General features: G+C 60.3%; 1 protein-coding gene across 16 annotated transcripts in view; it reads left to right on the plus strand.

Moving 5' to 3' along the window:
• The window catches only part of CAMK2B (calcium/calmodulin dependent protein kinase II beta), a 95,903-nt gene that overhangs the window by 26,306 nt on the left and 49,541 nt on the right, over positions 1 to 20,056 (plus strand). For all 16 annotated transcript variants that reach the window (XM_082399805.1, XM_082399812.1, XM_082399810.1 and 13 more), the window contains exon 2: positions 8,567 to 8,661. In XM_082399805.1, coding sequence (XP_082255931.1) covers positions 8,567 to 8,661 — 95 coding nt within the window. The remainder of the gene's footprint in view (positions 1 to 8,566; positions 8,662 to 20,056) is intronic.

The following is a 20,056-nucleotide window of genomic DNA, read 5'->3' on the forward strand; positions in this document are numbered from 1 at the left end:
CTGCTCCCCAGGGTGTCTGGGAGGAAGGCAGTGGGGGGACCTTGATGCCCATGTGGTTGGGGAGGGGGCTTCCGATGGGAGGAGCGGCCGCCATGGCCTGGGTGCCCTGTTCCAAGGGGCAGGCAGGGAGAAGAGGGGGCCACGCTGGGGTTTCCTCCATCTGAGATGCACCCACAGACTCCGTGGGCAGCGCTGCTGTTCTTGTGTTTGGGGGGGTGTCCTCAGGTGGCATTTCTGTCCCACGCTGGCCATTTGTTTCTTTGTTGGTGGATGCACTCGGAGTTGAGCCTTAGACTAGAAGCCCTCCCTGCCCCCGGCTCTTGGCCCAGTTGAGACTTGTTTGGGTAAAGATTTCTCTGGTCTTGAGGGCACGGGGAGGGGGAAGGGGAAGCTGGGACGAAGTGAGAGAGTGGCATGGACATATAGACACTACCAAATGTAAAATAGATAGCTAGTGGGAAGCAGCTGCATAGCACAGGGAGATCAGCTCGGGGCTTTGTGACCACCTAGAGGGGTGGGAGGGAAACGCAAGAGGGAGGAGATATGGGGATATAGGTATATGTATAGCTGATTCAGTTTGTTATACAACAGAAACTAACACACCATTGTAAAGCAATTATACTCCAATAGAGATGTTAAAAAAAATAAAAGTAAAACAATGAAGACCAAAAAAAAAAAAAAGAGATTTCTCCGGTCAAAGAAGTCAGGGAAAGCCTGTACCTTATACTTACTGGTTGGAAATTCACAGTACAGATGACCATGTTAAAGACCCTGGGAAGTCCTGCAGTAAAAAAGGAAGGAAAGAAGGAGGGAAGGAAGGAAGGAAGGAAAACATTTTAACATACTGGTTTCTAAACCCCTTTTGCCCACAGAACCCCCTTTTTGCCCACAGAACCCCCCTTCACAGATGTACCTAACATCTGTGAACATCCTGTGGAGCTAATATTTGATGATGGTCATTTGGGAAATGTTTGGTCCACACAGTGGCAGACTCCATAAGGCAGAGTTGGGGGTCAGCATGTGCTATGGCTTGAATTATGTCTCCTCAAAATTCAGATGTTGACTCCTAATCCCCATACCTCAGAATGAGACCTCATGTAGAAATAAGGTTGTCGTAGACATAATTACTTAAGCTGAGGTGGAGGGTGGGCCCTCGTCCAGTAGGACTGTGTCCTTATGAAAAGGGGAAATTTGGGTAGAGACACACAGGGAGAATGCCATGTGAACATGAAGGCGGAGATGGGGGTGATACTTCTACAAGCCAAGGAGCCCCAGGGATCACCAGCAAAACCCCAGAAGCTGGAGAGAGGCCTGGGACAGTGTCTCCCTCACAGCCTCAGAAGGAACCGATCCTGCCAGCACGTTGGTCTTGGACTTCTGGCCTCCAGAACTGTGGGACAATCTCTGTTGTTTCAGCTGCTCAGCCCATGTACTGTGTTGTGGTGGCCCCAGTACCCTAGCACAGCATGGATGACTTATGACTTGAATTTCTGGCCCAGGCTCAGAGGTCGGGACCGGGGAGCTGCCAGGATTCCAAGGAAGGACCTTGGAAAGGCCAGGGTCGGACTTTGGGGAAGTGGCAAGAGCTGGCGTTTTCATCGCTGGTGTGGTTGTAAATCACCCAGCGATTGTGCCTTTGGAAATAAACTCTACAGAAATAACCGAGATGTTTACGGCAGGCATTTACAAGCAGGGAAATTGGAAATACCCCAAACGCCTGCCAATCAAGGAAGCACTCGGCTACCCATGGAAGGAACGTTCTCTACAGTGAAGATGACAAGTATGCGATCTAGGTCAGAGAGTGGGAATTGCGTGTGAAGTGATGTTAAATATAAGAGGCCAAACACAAAGCAGGAACTCAGCGCGGACAAAAGGCATGCCAGGATGCTGCAGAGACCACAGGGATTAAATGTTGTCCAGTGTCGGTCTCTAGTCTGTCTACCTCAGGCCCTGTTGTGGAACCCAGGACGTTCTGGGTCCTGGGCAGGAGTGGGACACGGTCCCCTGAGCTCTGTGCGCTGTCCTGTTGGCGGATGCTGGGCACCCCTCATGGGCCTGCGCTCCGGACATCGCTCTGGTACTGGGACCTCATGCTCCTGCCCAGCGTGGCACGTGCTTGCCCAGATCCCCAGCACACTCCCCTCACCGGCTCTAACCCCGAGGCCGGGGAACCTGGGGAGGGTCCCATGCCCTCCTGGTGTCCCCGGACGGCGTCCACCAGTGAAGCAGTATGTAGCTGCCAGATCGTGCCGTGGAAGAGTCGTTCACAGGGTGGGAAAGTAGTGAGAGGGAAAAGCAGAATGGAAACGGCAAGAGGCTCTTGAGTGTTGAAGAGGAAGGCCTTCCTGTGGTGTAGACCTCACTGGAGACACATCAGAACATCGTGGGACGCCAGCAACGGGTTACAGAGATGGAGGCGGCTTCGACTCGCTCTATTGGAACCACTTGTTTACTCCATTTTGTGCTGCGAGCAGGGATTCTGTTTTTAAAATTGTTATTATAAGCAAGAAAAAAAAACCCCACAACAACCTCATGTAGAAGTTCCTATTTTCTACCAAATTGCTTAGGTCCAGATTAAAAATATAAAGGCACCTCCCCCGTCATTTTAATCGAAGGTAGAAAAAAATTTTTGCTAACACACAAATAAGCAGCAGCTTGATTTAGTTTAAATCCACAAATCCAAGCAAGCAAAGGGCCTGGTGTGGTGAGCGAGCGTGTCTGCTGGGCTGTCCTCCCCGCTAGCCCCCCTCCCCGCCCCTGAGCCCCAGACCCTCGTCAGCCGAGCCCACTTGGGGCGGCCCAAGCTGGGCAGAATGGACGTACACGGCCTCAGGCTGGTTCAGAACATCCATGTGTTAATTAACGCGGTAAATAAAACTATTGGGCCAGCCAAGTGCCTCTGCCACCTGCTCCGCCTGTTCCGGAAAGATCTTCTTGTGTGGATCTGCCTGGGGAGTCAGGGGCCAGGAGGGCTGTTTTCACTGAGCGGGCACCCCTGCACTCAACCTGTGTGGGAGCCTTTACAAAACAGATAAACGAGGCTTTGGTCCTTTTCTTTCCCTCAGGACTCCTGGCTGCTTTTGGCTCTAAAGGTTAAGAAGGCCGTGGATGGGTCTGAGCCGTGGGCCCTTGGCTCTGGGGCTGTGGACGGGTCTGAGCCGCGGGCCTTTGGCTCTGGGGCTGTGGACGGGTCTGAGCCGCGGGCCGTTGGCTCTGGCTGGCTGTGGACGGGTCTGAGCCGCGGGCCCTTGGCTCTGGGGCTGTGGACGGGTCTGAGCCACGGGCCGTTGGCTCTGGCTGGCTGTGGACGGGTCTGAGCCGCGGGCCCTTGGCTCTGGCTGGCTGTGGACGGGTCTGAGCCGCGGGCCCTTGGCTCTGGGGCTGTGGACGGGTCTGAGCCATGGGCCCTTGGCTCTGGCTGGCTGTCAGGAATTCCCGCTCCCGAGCATCTGAGTTAGCAGAGTGTGGACGGGATCTCCCGGGTTGTTTGGCCACCGGGTGTGTCTGCCGCTGGGCTGTGCAAACAGCTCGCAGCCCTGGTGGCAGGCAGGCAGGTGCCTGCGAGGCTGGGACTGGGAGGAGAGAGCCGGAGTCGGGTGCAGGGCTGGAGCCAGGGATGGGGGCGGTGGGGAGGAGCTGCCGCGTCCCTGGATTGTCTACCGGGAGGGACGGCAGTGCAAGCGCGGAGCGGCCGCTGAGAAGCAGAGGTAGGGGCTCCCCGGGTTACACGATTCTGACGCCCGCTCCGTGCCAGGACCTCTGCACGTGCTGCGTGTGACGCTCGTGCGGAAGCCCTGCAGCCCCAGGACCGGGATGCAGGGTCCCGAGAGCAGCATCCACGGTCAGCGCTTCCGCGTTCTCTTCTGCAGTCCCCACCGCGGGGACAGGGCGAGACCGGACCCTCCCGCCCCATCAGCCTCTCCCACCAACACCAGCTCGGCTCAGCGGGCAGCGGGCAGAGGGCAGGCTGGGCAGCTGGGCTCGGCCAACAGAGCAGGGAGGGGACAGGTCCCCAAAGTAGGCGTAGTGGGGGCCTCCTTGGGGGCTGCAGGTAATCAATGTCAGGGGCAAGTTCCAGGTGGCAGCGGGCGGGCGGGCGGGTGGGCACGGGGGCAGCTCAGAGGCATGGCCCCAGGTTGGACAGGGAGCAAAGAGAGAGTAAAGGGGACAGGGAGCCACTGGCTGGTTTACTGCGTCTGCCCGGTGTGCAGGAGCCAGTCACCCCTTTTGCTGGCGAGGGACTGACCCTCGAGTGCCACCGTGGGTCCACGCGGTCACAGCAGTGCTGGGCGCCCACCTGCAGCAGACCAGACCCCAGGCAGCTGTGGAGTTAACCTCCCCCTCTCTCTGGCCGGCCTCTCTGGCGTTGTGGTCCCACAGTAGACAGGAGAGAGCTTTCTGATCCGCCAGCCAGCAAGGACTGAAAGAGTGTTTTCTTCCTTTCATTAGCTTTACCTGATTTTTAAAAGCCCCATGACATGCTTGGTGCCCAGGAGCCTCCTCCTCTGAACACGTTATTCAGACCACTCTAAACCCGAGTGCAGCAGCACGTGCCACACCGGGCATCGTGTGGCGACCTCGAGGTTCAGGGGGTGCCCCCACCAGGCCCACCCTCTTCCCCACTCTCCTCCCTGACCTTCACCCGCACCCAGACCCCCACTTCCTGGCCTCTCCCCCGCCAGCTGCGCTGGGTGGCCTTGCTCCAGGTGGCCTTCCTGACCCTGCAGCCGGCCACCACCCGCCACGCCGTTCGTGGACGGTCGGAGTGCCGGGCAGCGCAGGCAGGGCCCACCCGGATGCAGTCCACTGTCCGCCCTGTCTTGTCTGTGCTTCTGCATCTTCATCCCAGCCTATCTGTGGGTACGGTGGGGAGCCTCCTGCTTTGATCAGGGGTCCCATGGCCTCCGCTCCGTAGGAGACATCCCCCCACCTACAGACGCTCCCACCCTTCCACAGATGTCCCCCACTCATCCAGGGAAGCCTCGGGAGGTGACCCTCTCCTGCTGGCCTGCGGTCCACAGTCTGCCCCATCCCGGGCTCTCCCTGTCCTTCCAGAAGGCTGCCCCTTCTTGTCCCGCTGGCCTGACACATGCTGAGGTCCAGCATCTCCACTCTCCACAGTCGACTGGTGGTGCTTGTAGGTCAGTCCTTACTCTCTTATCACAGTCTGGACACTGTGCCTGACCCCAGCATCCCCGATTGCATGTGGAGAGCCACAGCGTAGGGCCAGAAACGGACAGATGAATAATTATAATAAAGTGGGCAAAGTGAGCCGAGACACGTGCAGCATCTGGCGTCCAGAGGAGACCAAGCTGACTTCCTGTGGGAGCTGGGAAAGATTTCTGAGAGGAGGTATTGAATTGAGTCTTGAAGGATGCGAAGGAGTTTGCCTGGTGGCCGTGGGGATGTGCTTAGGATACAGACCTGGGTTCTTTGTCTGTGTTGTTGTCTCAGTGACTGTAAGTTTCCGGGGGGCAGATGCTGTGATTTCTGAGGGAAGGTGGTCACAGTGGCCTCACTGTTGTCTGTGATGTTCAAGGTGTCGGGGGCCCCCAGCCCATGCCCCGCACGGCACATGCTTTTTGGCACGCTGGCACTTCTGGGGGGCTTCCCTGTGATCGGCCTCGACTATCTAGCAGAGCGGCCAGGAAGGGGGCGGATGCCGGGGGTGGGGGTGGGAGGAGACTGGGGGATGGTGGTGACCGAGAGGCTGGCTTCAAGGATGGAAGAGGGGAGCCGAGGGGCTGCCCGAGGGGCGGTGGTCATCGGGGGCCGAGCCTCTTCCCTGCACTCTCCCTCCGGGTAGTTAAGTCACGGAGAGCCCTCTAACTCGTGAGCTTCCCCAGGCGCCTGGCCAAGCTTTCCTGGCGACTTCCACGTGTCTGCAGCTGGGAGACTGAGCTCTGAGGGCTCCCCAGGGGCCCGGCTGCGCCTCCCTGCTTCCGGCCCAGCCTCACCCCAGGCCGGCCCAGGTTCCCCCTCATAGCTGACGGGCATTGGAGTGCAGGTGCCCCGTGGCAGACCAGGGTGGGGTGGCCGGGCCCGGGGGTCGGGCAGCTCTTTCTAGAACTTCTCTTCAGGCCGGGCAGCAGGGGCAGGAGAAGCCCTACCCCAGAGGGGCTTCCAGAGGTGCCCTCCCCCGCACCCGGCAGGCAGGACTCCGGGAGAGGAAGGCCTGCGTCCAAGAGCAGGCCCTGTGCCAGCCTGAGTGCTACCTGTGAGCGCCATTGTTGAGCGCTTGCTGGATGCTGGGGGCTGTGCCTGCCGCCTTGCTGGTTTCCTCCAGCGTCTGGCTCCTGCCCGCTTGGCGCTGCCCTCATCACCAACCCAGAGCCTTCTACGGAGGAGAGAGCAGGGTCGGAACTGGAAGATGTGGGGCAGTGGGGCAGCCTGTCCAGGATCGTCCATCTGGCTGTCGGCTCTCGTTCACTTTATTTACGCGCATCCTGCCGTGCGCCAGGGAGGATTCCCGGCTCCCTGTCGCTTAGTCCTGTACCTACCCTGGCGGGACAGCAGCCCGTGGACAGGCTGTGTGGGTCCCTTCCCCCTCCAGGGACGAGCTCACCTTAGGGCCCCTTGGTGCCTCGCCTGGTGCCCACTATGCTGAAAGCAGCCCTCTGGCTGTTTGGAACTTCCAGCATCGTGGGGTCGGATTCTGGCATAGGAAGCGCTATCCCAAGGAGGCTTGTGAGCCAGAGCTTGGTTGTCCGTGCCCTTTGGGGGCCAGAGCTCGAAGGGTGGCGGCTCAGCCCTGTACGTGTGATACCCTCCGCCCTCCTGGGCAGGAAGCGGATTCGAAGACCAGGGGTGGGCTGGGGCTGGGCTGGTGAGGATGAGGCCAGTGCAGCCTCGGGCAGACAGCCACGTGGGAGCCTTGCTGAGCCCTCGCAGTGGCTCTGAGAGCCTTTCCTGCTCCTTAGATGGATGGGGAAACTGAGGCTCATAGGGTGCAACCCAGTGCGGAGCAGGATTTGAACCCAGACCTGCTCGAAGCCTGTGGCCTTTCCCCCTCACCACGCTCTCTCCCAAGCTAGTCTCACCGGTCCAAAAAAAAAAAAAAAAAAGTCATCCTTTCTTTACGTTTTTTTTCTTAAAATAAAAAAATAATAATATTTTGAGAACGTAACCCATGCACATAGTGAGAAAATCACACAGGACAGAGGATGTAGAGTGAATTGTGTGCCCCCCGCCTGACCCCCGGCTCCCCGTCCCGCAGAGGCAGCCGCTGCCCAGTTCCCTGGCTGATTTTGGAAAAGCAGAGATATAGCTCTGAGCACAGCTAGGGATCATAAAGACCTGGGTCGTTAAGAAAATGTTCAAATAGATTTAGTGTAATATTTATTTTTTTTCCAAGGAAGTGAATAGTCTGTCTTAATGAAGTTTTAATCTCAACAGGATTAGAGCAAAAAAGTGTTCTCTGTTTAAGACGCTGCTTTCCTGTGGCCCAGAGTCCGGGTTCGGGCAGCTGGTGGGCTTCTCAGGCTGCGTGGGCGGCAGGGCTCCGGGGTGGCGGTATGAAGGGGGTCTGGGGGAGGCTGTGCCTGCAGGGCCTCTGGGGAGGGAAGGCGGGGGAGGGGCGTGCGGTCAGGGGTGTCCCCAGCCCCCCTGGCCCCATGTGCTCAACCACCTGTGGCCTTTGTGCCCACCTCTCCCTGGCGGCCTCCAGTCTGGACCCTTCCCAAGACATTTCCCGTTCCGGCTGTGTCTCATACGTGCTGTGTCTAATGTTCTTCGAAGATGATCTCAAATCAAATTAAACCGACGGTGGTGACAAGTTGAATACCGCAGAGGACCTTCTGATGGGCCCCAGGCTCCCTCCGGCCTGTGCCCCACGCCTGCCCTGGACCCACACGGGCCTGTTCTCTGGGCTCTGGCTTGCCGTGCCGCCTCCTACAAACCTTCCTCCTCTCAAGGGTCACTGTTTCGGGGCCACATGCAGGATGTCTCGATGGCCTTGGCAGTGGTCACCCACTCTCCTGGGTTCCCTTCTCTTGGCTCTCCAGGCTGGTCCCCTCTCCTCTCAGAAGCACTAATGCTGTGGGCGTGTAAATGTCTCCTCTGCTATGGGACTCTGCAGCCTCTGCTGTAACTTGGGGCAGTGTTGGTGGAGGATCCGGGGGAGGGGGCCTTTGCCTCCAGCTTTGCAGCTTAATTATGCGATGCTTCTGCCTCCCTCCAGAACCTTCACCGAGTCCCCGCAGGCTGCACCAACCTATTCCGCTGTCTGGAGCTGGGCGAGGGTTCACTGCTCTGGGGGGACTCGCTGGGTCTCATAGGCCTGGGCATAGAGCGAGGGAGGACGCTTGCCCAGAGGCCCTCGGTCCAGCTGGTGCATGAGGATGCCCAGGCGGGGGGTCTCGCAGGAGCTGGGTGTGCCGGTCGGCTGGGCTCTGCCAGCTGCCGGGAAAGGGGCCCCTGCCGGGCTGGCACTGGGCGGGGTGGGCTGGGAGTTGTTTGGGGGAGGGGCGCCCCTTCCTCGCACAGAGGCTGGGCCTCATGACCAGGTGCTGGGTGTTCACTGGGGGATTAATGGACTCCCTGCCTCTGTTTCCCATTTCTCCCCCAGGGGGGCTTTCTCTGTGGTCCGACGCTGTGTCAAGCTCTGCACCGGCCATGAGTATGCAGCCAAGATCATCAACACCAAGAAGCTATCTGCCAGAGGTAGGGAATGGCTGTGCTGGCTGGCGTGGGCCGGGGGCCGGGGCTGGAGCCCATGCTGAGGGATAGGGCTCGGCCTGTGGCTCACGGGGGGGCACAGATGGAGCGGGATTCGTGGCCGCAGTGGGACGTGAACGGTGCCCGTGGCCGAATGGGGCCGGGAGGGAGAGGCACCCGCACACCCTCACAGCTGGAATTGCACAGTCGCTCTGGTTTGGGGGCTCGCGGAGCCCCTGCCTCACCTCCCCAGGGCTGGACGGGGAGAGGCGTGCGGCCAGGTGGCTGAAGTGATCAGGTAAGGTCGTCTGCCCAAGAACTGTGGGCCAGAGGGGGACTCGGTGACCTGAAGACTTTGGGTGACAGGGCAATGCTTGAGGGGCGGCATGAACGGCACGTTTCCTAACTCAGCCCCCGCCGGTCTTCCGGACGCAGGGATGCACGTGGGGGCTCATCTGCCTAGGCTGGGGAGGGCTCGGGGGTCTGCAGGGGTGGGCGTGGTGCTGGCCCCGGGGCATGTGGCCTCACCCCGTCCCGCACCGTCCAGAGCCCTTGCTGGGGGATGGCCCGTTCTGGGCAGACGGACAGACCCCTGCCCTCGTGGGATCCAGTGGAGTTCCATGTGGTGGGGATGAGGCGGGACGTCGGGGCAGGGGATGACATGGGGCGACAAGGCCAAGGTGGAGGTGCCGCTCTGAGCAGGTGATGTCAGAGCACAGAACCGAGGGGACAGGGGGCCGGGAGCCAGGCAGGGGGTCTGGTGGGGCCTCCAGCGTGGGTGTGGAGGCGTGGGCCCATCCCAGTGAGGTAGCAGCACCACTGCCGCCCCCTGTGCTGGGGGGAGCCCACGGATCTCCAGCCCCCGGCTCAGAAAGGAGGGGCTGGGTGACCCCCTTGGCAGAGGGAGCTAAGCTAAGCCCCTGGCCTGACGGTCTCCCACCTCCAGGCACACCCATGACCCCACTTAGCATCCAGACACAAATGTGAGCCAACAGAGAGGCTCTTTCTCTGCAAAGAGGCCCTGACCGTAGGCAGTCCTGGCCCGAATCCCTCCCCGAGGCTGGTGCTGAGAACGCCTCCGTCTGTAGGGTCTGCAGTTTCCAGCCTGGCGGCCTGTGTGGGCAGGCGGCTGAGCCCGCTGTGCGGTTCGCTGAGCTGCGTGTAGGTGTTGTTTGGGCGCCTGCTGTGTACCAGGCCTTCGGGGCTGAGTGTTTCCAGGGGCGGGCGCTGCTGTCCCAGCCTAGCCGAGGGGCTGGTTGTGCTCGGGTGATGAGGATGACACAGGGCCCCACAGAGACAAGAGTCTGCGAGCCAGACAGCCCTGGGGCCTGTGTGTTGGGAAAGCTCAGATCCCGCAGCTAAACTGTGATCATAATAATAATGCACAAGCTAATATTTACCGAGCGTTCGCTGTACGCATGGTGCCGCCAGATGCAGGGCAGCTTCCGTGTTCCCTGACACTGGATGGGCGGCACTGGTGAGCCACCAGTGTCATGTTTTCGGGGGGATGTGTCCGCATATGTGGAGTTTCTAAAGCAGGAGGAACATTCCGCTTCATTCCATAGGCTGGTACCAGGCCACAGGAGGAGAGAGAGCCCACCTTCAGAGGTCCCGTGGACTAATGAGGGACACCCTCACTCATCCACCAGCTTTACCTAGCCTCTCCCAGTCAGTGCCCAGCACTGAGGACGGGGTGATGAGCAAACACACCCAAACAAGCCACTACAGCCCCATTCGAGGGGTGGGAGCACAGGGGACAGAACAGGGAGGTTGGATGGGTCTTGAAGGATGAATAGGAGTTTGTGAAACTCAGGCAGAAAACCACCTGGGTATGTTTCCATGGAATCACGCAGCTCCTTTCAAGGAACCTCATGCTCCCCTGTTTCTACCCTCAAAGTGTTCTATACATCGGGAGGATCAAGGGCAGTGGAAGTCTGAAATGCCCTGCGTGCTCCACAATTACCACCTGCTCTTTCTTCCGCCGCTGCAGTAGCAGGCCTGCTGCCCACTTCCTGAGAGCCAGCCTGCTTTCTGCCATTGAGTCCCGGAGGCTGGGCCCCCGGAGACCCCTGCTAAGGGCGCCTCCGCGGAGCTGTGCAGACCTGAGGCTCCGTCAGCCCTGCGCCTGGCCTCAGTCTCCTTCCTGGCTGGGTGCAGCCTGGGTTGGATGGTGGCAGGCGGCGCCGCCAGCCAGGACTGGTCTGGAATCGAAGCAGCCAGCCCTTGTCTGTTGTCACCTTCCCTCGGGACCACTTTCCGGGCCAGGGAAGCCAGGACACCCCCTGCTTTGCCTCTACTCTTGGGCCCCTGCATTGCCCAGGTCTGTGGACGTCTTGGGCATTTTTTCCCCCCGTTTACCTCATTATTATGGAAAATTTCAAACATCCCCAAATATAGAAAAAATGATAGAAGGAGCCCCCAGCTTCGACACAACAGTTTTCATCTCCCAGGCAATTTTGTTTTCAACTGTAACCCTCCGCATCTCCCACCCCTGCCCATATATCTTGCAGCAGATCCCAGACCGGCCACCATTTCACCCATAGTGTTCAGCATGTTTCTGTAACGGAAAAGGATTCGGAAAACAACTGGCCACCTCCCTGTACAGGGACCCAGGGATCTTCTGATCCTCTCCAGCCCCTTTCGGGGCTTTCCGAGCTGAGCGGGCAGCGGAAGGGGTGAGGGGAGAGGGTCTTGGGCCCCCGACGCTCATCTTTACGCTGAGTGTGGGCCAGCAATGAGGCAGCCAGGCTGCTGGGTTTGGTCTCGTCGCCGCACGGCCCTGACCACCTCGCTGTATGACCCTGGCCGTGTTACTTAGCCGCCCTGTACCTTAGTTTCCCCAGCCGTAAAATTGGAATAAATCTGCTATCTACCTCAGAGGGGCATTGTGAGGGTGAGAGAAGAACTAAGGTGCTTGGAAGGAGCAGGCTGAGTGTGGTGCTGCCAGGGCACCCGCTGCCTTCTTCCCCATTTCTTGCCAGACTATCCTGCCCAGCCTGCAGGCTCCAGGACTCCTCCTCCAGGAAGCCTCCCTGGGTCCTCCCATCCAGCTTGGAAACCCCCAGGTCCCGAAGCAGTCACCTTAGGCATGTCGTCATTGATCACTTGCTCCTTGAGGGCAAATGCAGTGGGTTCATCTCTGCGCCTTCTCAGCTCCCAGCCCAGAGCCTGGGAAAACACACGTAGGAACATCCCACCCTCTCCTTACCACCCTTTGGGGGCTGGCCCCATAAAACCCAAAGTTCTTATCTGGCCTGACACTCAGCCTTCGGCCCTGTGTTCTCCTTCCCTCCCAGCAGCTCTGCTCAGGCACTTGGTCTTTTCTGGTTCTGTACACCCCAGGGCCTTTGCACCTGCCTTGTCTCTGGAAATGCTTTTCCTAGACTTTGTGTCTGCTTAACTCCTGTTGATGACACTTCCTCAGAGGGGTTTCCCCTGAGCCTCCAGTGGGAATCTGGGACCTAAGCACCCTGTTTTTATTTTATGGCTGTCTCTCCCACGAGACTGCCAGGACTTCATCTGTTTCATTCACCACTGTGTCTTCCACACCCTGCTCAGGCCCTGACAGGTGGTGAGCTCTCCATGTTTTTGAATGAATGAATGAATGTTTTGAGTGAATGGATTTTGAATGAGCAGATGTGTAGTCTGTGCTGGAGTGAGGTTAGTCTCCCAGGTGTGAAGTTGGGATAGGGACTGGGTCGAGTGAGGTCTAGAAGAGGGTTTGCTGCAGGGTCGGGTTTGCAGGGGAGGCCCTGGTCACTGAGCACCTGAGCATTTGGGAGGTCCAAGTTCAGGAGAAGTTCCGTGGTGAAGCCTGAGGGTGGTCGGGAAGCAGGGAGGGGAGGCCTGGAGCCCACCGCTCCTCCCTGAATCCTGGTGATCACGTGCAGCCTGCACCTGTGTTCTGCAGGGTCAGACATGCTCCCAGCAGAGAGTCCTGACGCCAGACCGGTTCCCTTCCCGGAAAGGCCATTTCAGAGATGCTTGCCCCACCTGTTGTCCTGGAAGGTGCAGGTGGAGGGGAGCGGCCCATGGCTGGGTAGGAGGATGCCAGGCAAGTGCCCTAGAAAGAGGGAGAGTGAGGAAGTGGAGACTGGACCCAGAGGCCGGAGGGGAGGCCCCCCTTGTGCCGGCTTCATATTCAGTGCAGTGTGGAGTGGGCTCGCTCAGCCCTGCGGGGAGGGTGTCCCCTCCTGGGCTGAGGAGACAGGCTTGGTCCTTCAAGGCCTCCAATGGTAGAGCAGCAGGAGGAGGCCGCTGGTGCTGGACGCAGAAAAACTGTCTCACCCGGTAACTGGCAGTTCCTGGGGCCACGAGGACACTGCAGATTACACCCAGCTTGTGCCAACGGCAGTAAGAGTTAGATTTTTTAAATTTAATACTTAATTAAATAGAGGATTGTGAGGCATTCAGAGTCTGTGAATGTACTGAATAATGAGAGATTATTAAACTACTGTTAACAAAATCAGTTAGAGGAAAATTAATTGACGGGGTGGGGGGATAAGGAGACCATCAGGCGCATGAGTCTTAAAAAGATTTCCTGTTGTTCCTGCGTCCCCCTCCCGCTCCCCTCGCTCACTGTCCGCACTAAGTGGCTGTTCTTGGGGCTGGTTTGTTGGCCTTTGGAGGGAGCCCCATGCACTGAGCTCCATTAGCACTTACTGGCTCCCAGCGTCCAGGGAGCAGGTGTCCCAGAAATGACCCCGGTCTGCGGCTGAACTCGGGGGAAGGACCCTGCACAGGAACGAGGGCTTCGGCATTTATTGTGTCCTGACCCTCAGCAGCAGTTTTCACGAGGTCGGTGGTGGGTGCCCCATTCCACAGACGAGGAAACCAAATCCCACAGAAGCAGAGACTTGCTCAGGATCCCACAGCTGTAATGAGCAAAGCCTGGGACACAGGCGGCTCTAGATTTCACCCAGCTGCGGAGGACCCGGGGAGGATCAGGTGTGGGGCTGACCTCACAGGTAGAGCTGACCTCACAGGTGGGGGGCTGACCTCACAGGTATGGGGCTGACCTCACAGGTAGGGGGCTGATCTCAAAGGTGGGGGGCTGACCTCACAGGTGGGAGGCTGACCTCACAGGTATGGGGCTGACCTCACAGGTAGGGGGCTGATTTCAAAGGTGGGGGGCTGACCTCACAGGTGGGAGGCTGATTTCATAGGTGGGGCTCACGGCACGGGTGAGGGACTCAGCGCACAGGTGAGGAGACAGGCCACCGACGATGAGATCTGGGGCTCACTTCTGAGCCTCCTCCCGCCCCCAGGCTGATGCCCAGTTTACCCCCAGCTACCTTCGCCTGGGGCCACCCCCTCCGCAGGGCCTGTGTGGCCCCTTCTGCCTTGGGAGGCACCCCTGCCGGAGCTGGGACAGGGAGGAGCTGTCTGGCCTCTAGGGGCCCTGGGGCTGAGCCTGCACCCCGGCCAAACCCGCCCGGAACCCTTCGCCCAGCAGGAACCGGGGGCTCTCCTGCTGCAGCCGGCGCTGCCGCTTTCCTGTCGGGCCCCCGCGACCCACAAACGCGAAGACGACCGAGTCAGAGGATAACGGGCGCCGGGGAATCCGCGGAACCGGGTTACCGGAGGACGCGGCGCCGCATTGCAGGGTCGGCTGAGCATGCGCCTCGGGCGCTGGGCTCCCCTCCCCTGTCCCCCCTCGGGCACCCCTCCCCAACCTGGGCACCCCTCCCGCCTATTCCGCGGCCCCGCCCCTGCCCCTCCCTGGCAGCTCCCAGCGCCCCAGGGGCGGAGTCAGGGCCTTGCTGTATAATGTCCCAATTTCAGATAAACAATATTTTTTTAGAATAAGTATGTCCCAAACCCCCAGCCAGCTTTTGGTCGACGCTGCTCTCGAATCGGGGCTCCAGGGGACCTTGGGCAGTGGGAGGGGTCTTCCTAGGGACCCGGAGGGTGGGTGGAGTAGGAGGGTCCCTTCCTTTGCCCCAGGGTCAGTCTTTAACTGGACACACCCATCCCTCCCGGGTTCTGTTGCCAGGACTTGGGTTTTTGCGGAGTTGGGGGCACCACCTGTAGGTGGGGAGGGAGTAAGAAGAAAAGTTGGGGGCTCTTGTGGGTGAGGGGGACCCCCCCAGTCCCATGCCAGGGGGAGGATGGGGGAGCAATGAGGGAACCGGCTGCGGTGGCCAGATTTAGAAGTAATTTGAATTTCAGATAGGCCGTGAAAAATATTTGAAGACAAATATGTCCCAAACTGCATGGGACATACTTGTATTAGAAAATTATTTGTTTATCTGAATTTGGGACATACTTACATTAAAAAAAACTTGTTGCTTACCTGAAATTCAGATTTAACTGGTCATTTTGTGTTTTATCAGGCAATGCCAAACAGAGTCGTTGAGAGAAGAGGTCTTTGTCATTAATTCATTAATCAAATAGGCTAAGTCAAAACTTCCCCAAACTGGGGTGAAGGCAGGAGAGGAGAAGAAAAGGGGTGGAGGCCAGGCTGTGTGGGCAGGGGTCCTGGTGGACACCCCCGCCGTGTGCTTGGTGGCCTCACCTGTGAGGAGGAGAGTGTGGCAGCTCCGTGGCCCTGTTCATTGGTGCTGGGGTGTGTCTGTTTCTGGGGCACGGCTGCCTCTGTGAACCCTGAGTCCCACGGGCTTGGGGGCCTGAGACCGGTGCTCCGTGAACTCAGGCCACAGCAGTGCCCACCCCATTGAGCTGTAGAGGGTCAAGAGGGGGTGGGGAGGTGGCAGCGCCTAAAAGGTGGACTGGTCCAGGGTTACTGGGAGGAAATCTCCACGAACTCCTGGGCCCTCGTGGGGTTGTTTTATCAGCCATTCCTGTCATTCCCCAGATCTGGGGGGGTCCTTACCGGCAGCCCTGTGCACCCCACATGCACCAAGGGCCCCCCTGGAGGTGAGCGTAGGGTCAGAGGGGCAGCCGCAGGTTTGAGGACCGCAGCCTCCTGGCCCCCGCCCTCTTGCTCAGCACGGCAGCCCCCGGCTCCCAGCAGGCTGGCTCTCTGTCTCCGCACAGCCTGTCTCCCAGCTCCGGGGTGGGTGGGGCGGGGCGGTGTGCAGGGCCCTCTTGGTCTCCCTCCCTTGCGCACAGTAGGTCCCTAATGAACATGATGAAGGGGTGGGGGGAGCAGAGCGCTTTCAACTCAAGAACTGAGCTGGAGGAGGGGACCGTTGGGAGGCGGTGGTCTGGGCCACCAGTAACTACAGATGGCAGGAGGAGGCTGGTGGGAGGGAGGTGTCCCAGAGGCCTTGCTGAGTCTGAGTAGGACCCTGACAGAATAAACCCTGCACCCTCTGGGGGCCATGCCCTAGCCTGGAAAGCACGCCGTGCTGTGGCAGTGTCACGGGTGCTATCTTGGGGTGGGCTGTGATGAGACCCTACCCCCGGCGTAAGACCTATTGCACTGGGGCTGGGGAAGGAAGCAGGAAAGGAGGAGGCCACTGGTGGGCTCCTGCTGTCATCATGCCCTACTGCACTGGAGGGTGATGCTGTCCCATTTTACAGTTGACAAAACTGAGGACTCGAGAGGATAGTCATTTTTATTCACATCACCTCCTTTTTGCCTATTAGTCAGTGTGGGGGCCCGCCCTAGGGTCGTGGGCATGACCAAACACAGGATGGGGACCCCGGACAGCTGAGATGGACAGCAGTCTGTATCACACAGGCTCAGAGCCCGGGGAGGACACTGCACGTCACGCAGGCCACTTCGGGTGCACTCGGGGCAAAGTGAGCAGCGGACTGAGGGAGGCAGGCTTCGTGGTGACCAGAGAGTGGGGTGCCCCTGGCTCCCCCGGGGGGATGTGGTTGCTTGTTTGAATAATTCCTTGCTGGCAGGGGACCGAGGCCACCACTTGGGGATAGGTCTGCTCTGCTGCTGGTCTGCCTGGGAGGAGGGCCACTTGGCTGGGTGAGCGGGCTGGGGAGCCTACAGCTAGGCCATTCGGGCCCTCCCGGTTTCACCGGACATCAGGGCAGCACATCACACGGGGCCTCAGTTTCAGGCCTTACATCATGAAATGCCGCGTCTGTTTCAAAGCTGAGCTGTGCCCCGTGTTGGGTGATGATGGCTCTGAGCCTGAAAAGGACGACTCTTCACATGGAGGAGCAGCTGAGAGGCCACAGGGACCGCAGAGTGAGGGCTCTGGGGACCACGTGGCCAGCTGGCAGCCCAGAGGCCTCAGCGCTGCGGAGTGGGGAGCGGCAGGTCACTGGCCCAGCTCCCATGCACCTGGCGGCTTGTCGTGCCCCTCGAGAGCCCTTTCTTTGTCCCAACGAGGCAGTGGCAGCTGCAGGACCCACACAGGTGCCCTCCCTAGGCTGTGTGGCCGCCGGGTGACGTTGGTGTGATCATTGCTGGTTGCGTGCTGCCTTTTAAAAACAAAACACATACAAGAAGCTACCATGGGAGCCGCTCTTTTCATAGTCATGGCTTTGCCAGTGCCCGCCAGGGGCTGAAGCGTGACTAGACCTTCCTGGGGACCCCAATGCTGATGCAGAGCAGGATGGGATGCCCCCAGGGCCCTAGATGCTCCCTGGGTGAGCAGGCTGGGGTCAAGCATGTTAGCCCGTTGAAGGCTTGAGAAGCCCCAGGAGAGAGACCGTAGGATGGCTGAGGCCTCCACGCCAGCCCCCCTGGCTGGTGGCCCAGCTCCGATGCCCTACCCCGCGGCCTTCCTGTGCCCCGTCCTCCATCTGAAAGTTGGAGGCGATGTTAATAACAGCCCTACTTCGCGGGGAGCCCTGGGCAGGTTGTGGGGCCTGTGAAGAGCCCAAGAGCAAGCAGCAGAGGCTAATCCGAGGCGACCCGCAGACGCTCTCGTGCTGTGGAGCAGGGGAACGACCAGCATCTCAGGGCAACGCTCCCCCGTGACCTTCCTCCAGCTCCTCAACCGGCTTGCACCCCTTGACAGTGACCGGATGGTCAGGCCCTGCTGCAGGACCCTGCACTGCCCCTGGGGTGTCGCTCCCACATGTGCCAGCCCCGTGAGCCCTGTCAGGAGGCCGGAGCCACCGAGGCCCCGGCTTGGTGACGTCCTTCCCGAAAGTCCTGTCTTCCCCTGCGGTCTGTCCGTTCTGCACCCAGAAAGGGGATGAAGCTGAGGTCGGAGCCTCCAGGGTCAGCAGGTGCCGGTGCTTACACTTGAACTGGCCTCTGTCTGCCCTGGTTCACCCACCCCCAGGCCTGCTCACCCCCTTCCTGGGACCCTGAGGGCAGGACTGTAGGCGGTAGGGCGAGGTGCGCAGGCTGGAGGGTGCCATGGGCTCTGTTGCGGACTCCGCTGGGTGCAGTGAATGTCCAGGATGTTCTATCAGAGTCTGACTCGGCAGCTTGGAACCACAAGAGCTTCCGGCCCGTGTTCCCGTGCTCTGTTCCTCTGGACTCTGAAAACTTTGGGACACGTTGAGTTAAGGAGTTGATGCTGGACGGTGAATAGCATGAGCCCGCATGAAGTGGGATGTGGATATCCGTGAGCCTCCGAAGATTCTAGAAAGCTCTCTGTGCCATCCGATGGCGTAGGCGGTGGAGACGGGTGGGAAGGAGAGGAGGGAACCCCGAATGACGCATCCCGGGGCCCAGTGGCGCGGGTCACCTGGGGACAACGGGTCCTTGCCCTTGTCCAACGCAGCCGCGGACCCCCACCTCTCTTTGGAAGAATTGAAGCCCCCGGAGAGGAGACAACTGCTGGTGTCCTGAGTGTCGTGTTGGGCGGAGGCTGGAGGAGGGAAGCAAGAAAAGCAGCGAGGATGACAGGCCAGGTGCCCAGCTCTGTGGGCAGGCAGCGGGGAGGGGCCGGCAGCTGGGGTTTCCTCTCTTCCGTGGCCTCTCCCTGGGAACACCCCCCAACCCTCTTCACACATGGGAAACAGACTCAGAGAACAAGGCTTGGTCCCGTTCAGGGCCCTGTGTCCAGTGTCCCCGTGGCCACCGAGCCCGGCCCATAGGCGAGCCTGCCATGCCCCAGCTTGACGATGTTGGTTTGGGTTCACTGCTGGTTCAGCCTGGATGGAACGGGAGCCTGGGCAGCCCCCCACCCTGTGGAGCCAACAACTGGACAGCCAGGATGGGACGTGGGAGCTGCCCCCGGCCCTGCAGGCTACGGCTGTCCTCAGACGTCCTGAGGTGGGCAGTGTGGGCATCTGACCTCCCCCCACCGGGGGAGGGGCGGCACTGTCTCTGCTGGTGCAGGACCCCTGGCTTTGGTCACACCCACCCGGGTGAGGACAGGCGAGGCAGCCAAGGGCAGGGGCTGCTGCCTGAACTCCCCGCGGCCGCCGTCCTCCAGCCGCACCCGCACCCGCATGCTGCATGTTCAGGCAGGTGATTCTGTAGACATGTCACCCTCGGGGGCCTGGCCACACGCACACTCCCACACCCCACAGCCTGAGGGCCGGCCGGCCCTGTCCACCCCTTCCTTGTGGGCATCCTTCTCCCCTGGGGCCTTGGCCACAAGGGAATGGATGGTGACCCCGGGGCGGGGGCCTGACCCCAACCTGACGCTCAGATCCCTGCCGACTCGGTGTCCAGGAGCTGCTGAGTTTGGCGGAGTGTCCTGGGCAGCAGCCACGGTGGCCCACGATCTCCAGCCGGTTCCCTGACACGTCCCAGCCTCCCATGTCCCAGGCCAGGACCCCAGCAGAGCCCTCTGCCATCCCCTCGTCCCCAGCTCTCCCTGGCCAGGTCGTCCTCTAGCCAGGGTGGGCAGGGGGGGAACTGCAGAAGCCCGCAGAGACCCTTGTGCAGGTGGGGTCTCCCCAGTGAACACAGCCCGCCCGGCCCCAGGGGCTAGGGGGGTCCTGTAGGCATCGGGGAGGAGAGAGCGTTCCTGAACCCCTCCACGTGCCAGGCGGTGTGGACTTTCCACGCGGGGTTTCATGTTCGGTCCAGCCTGACCTGTCCTTACTGCTGACTTCCCGGGACGTGGCCGCACTTGTCCTAGGCCGAGCCCCGGGGAGAGGGTGGCAGCCCCTCCTCACGGCCGGGCCTCCTGTCTTCCCCCCGCCGCCCCGTCCTTCCTGTTGCCCGTGCCCGGCGCCTCGCGGGTGTCCTTCTGCCGGTGACAGCACTGCTGCTGCTCCTGGCAGCGGGCGAGGGGCCAGGCGCCCACCCACGTCCCTCCTGTTGCCCTTCTGCTGGCTCCTCTCACCCCCCAACCGCCCCGCTCTGCTGTGAGTCACCCACAGCCGGGGAGCAGGTGGCGGCTGGGCGGGCGGCCGTCACTGGGGGGCTGTGAGGGAGGCCACCAGCCTCGGGTCCAGTCCTGGCCTCAGGACTCTGAGCTCCTCTGGGTGCCTGTTTCTCGACCGTGTGCCCCACCCTGCAGGGTGCAGCAGGGCCCGCGATCATCCTCTCCCACCTCCAAGGGCTGCATCTCCCCCCCTGCCCTCAGTAGCTACCTCTTCATTCTTGACTCAGCTC

Source organism: Balaenoptera borealis (genome assembly GCF_965194805.1).
Source record: "Balaenoptera borealis genome assembly, chromosome: 7".
Classification (NCBI taxonomy): domain Eukaryota; kingdom Metazoa; phylum Chordata; class Mammalia; order Artiodactyla; family Balaenopteridae; genus Balaenoptera; species Balaenoptera borealis.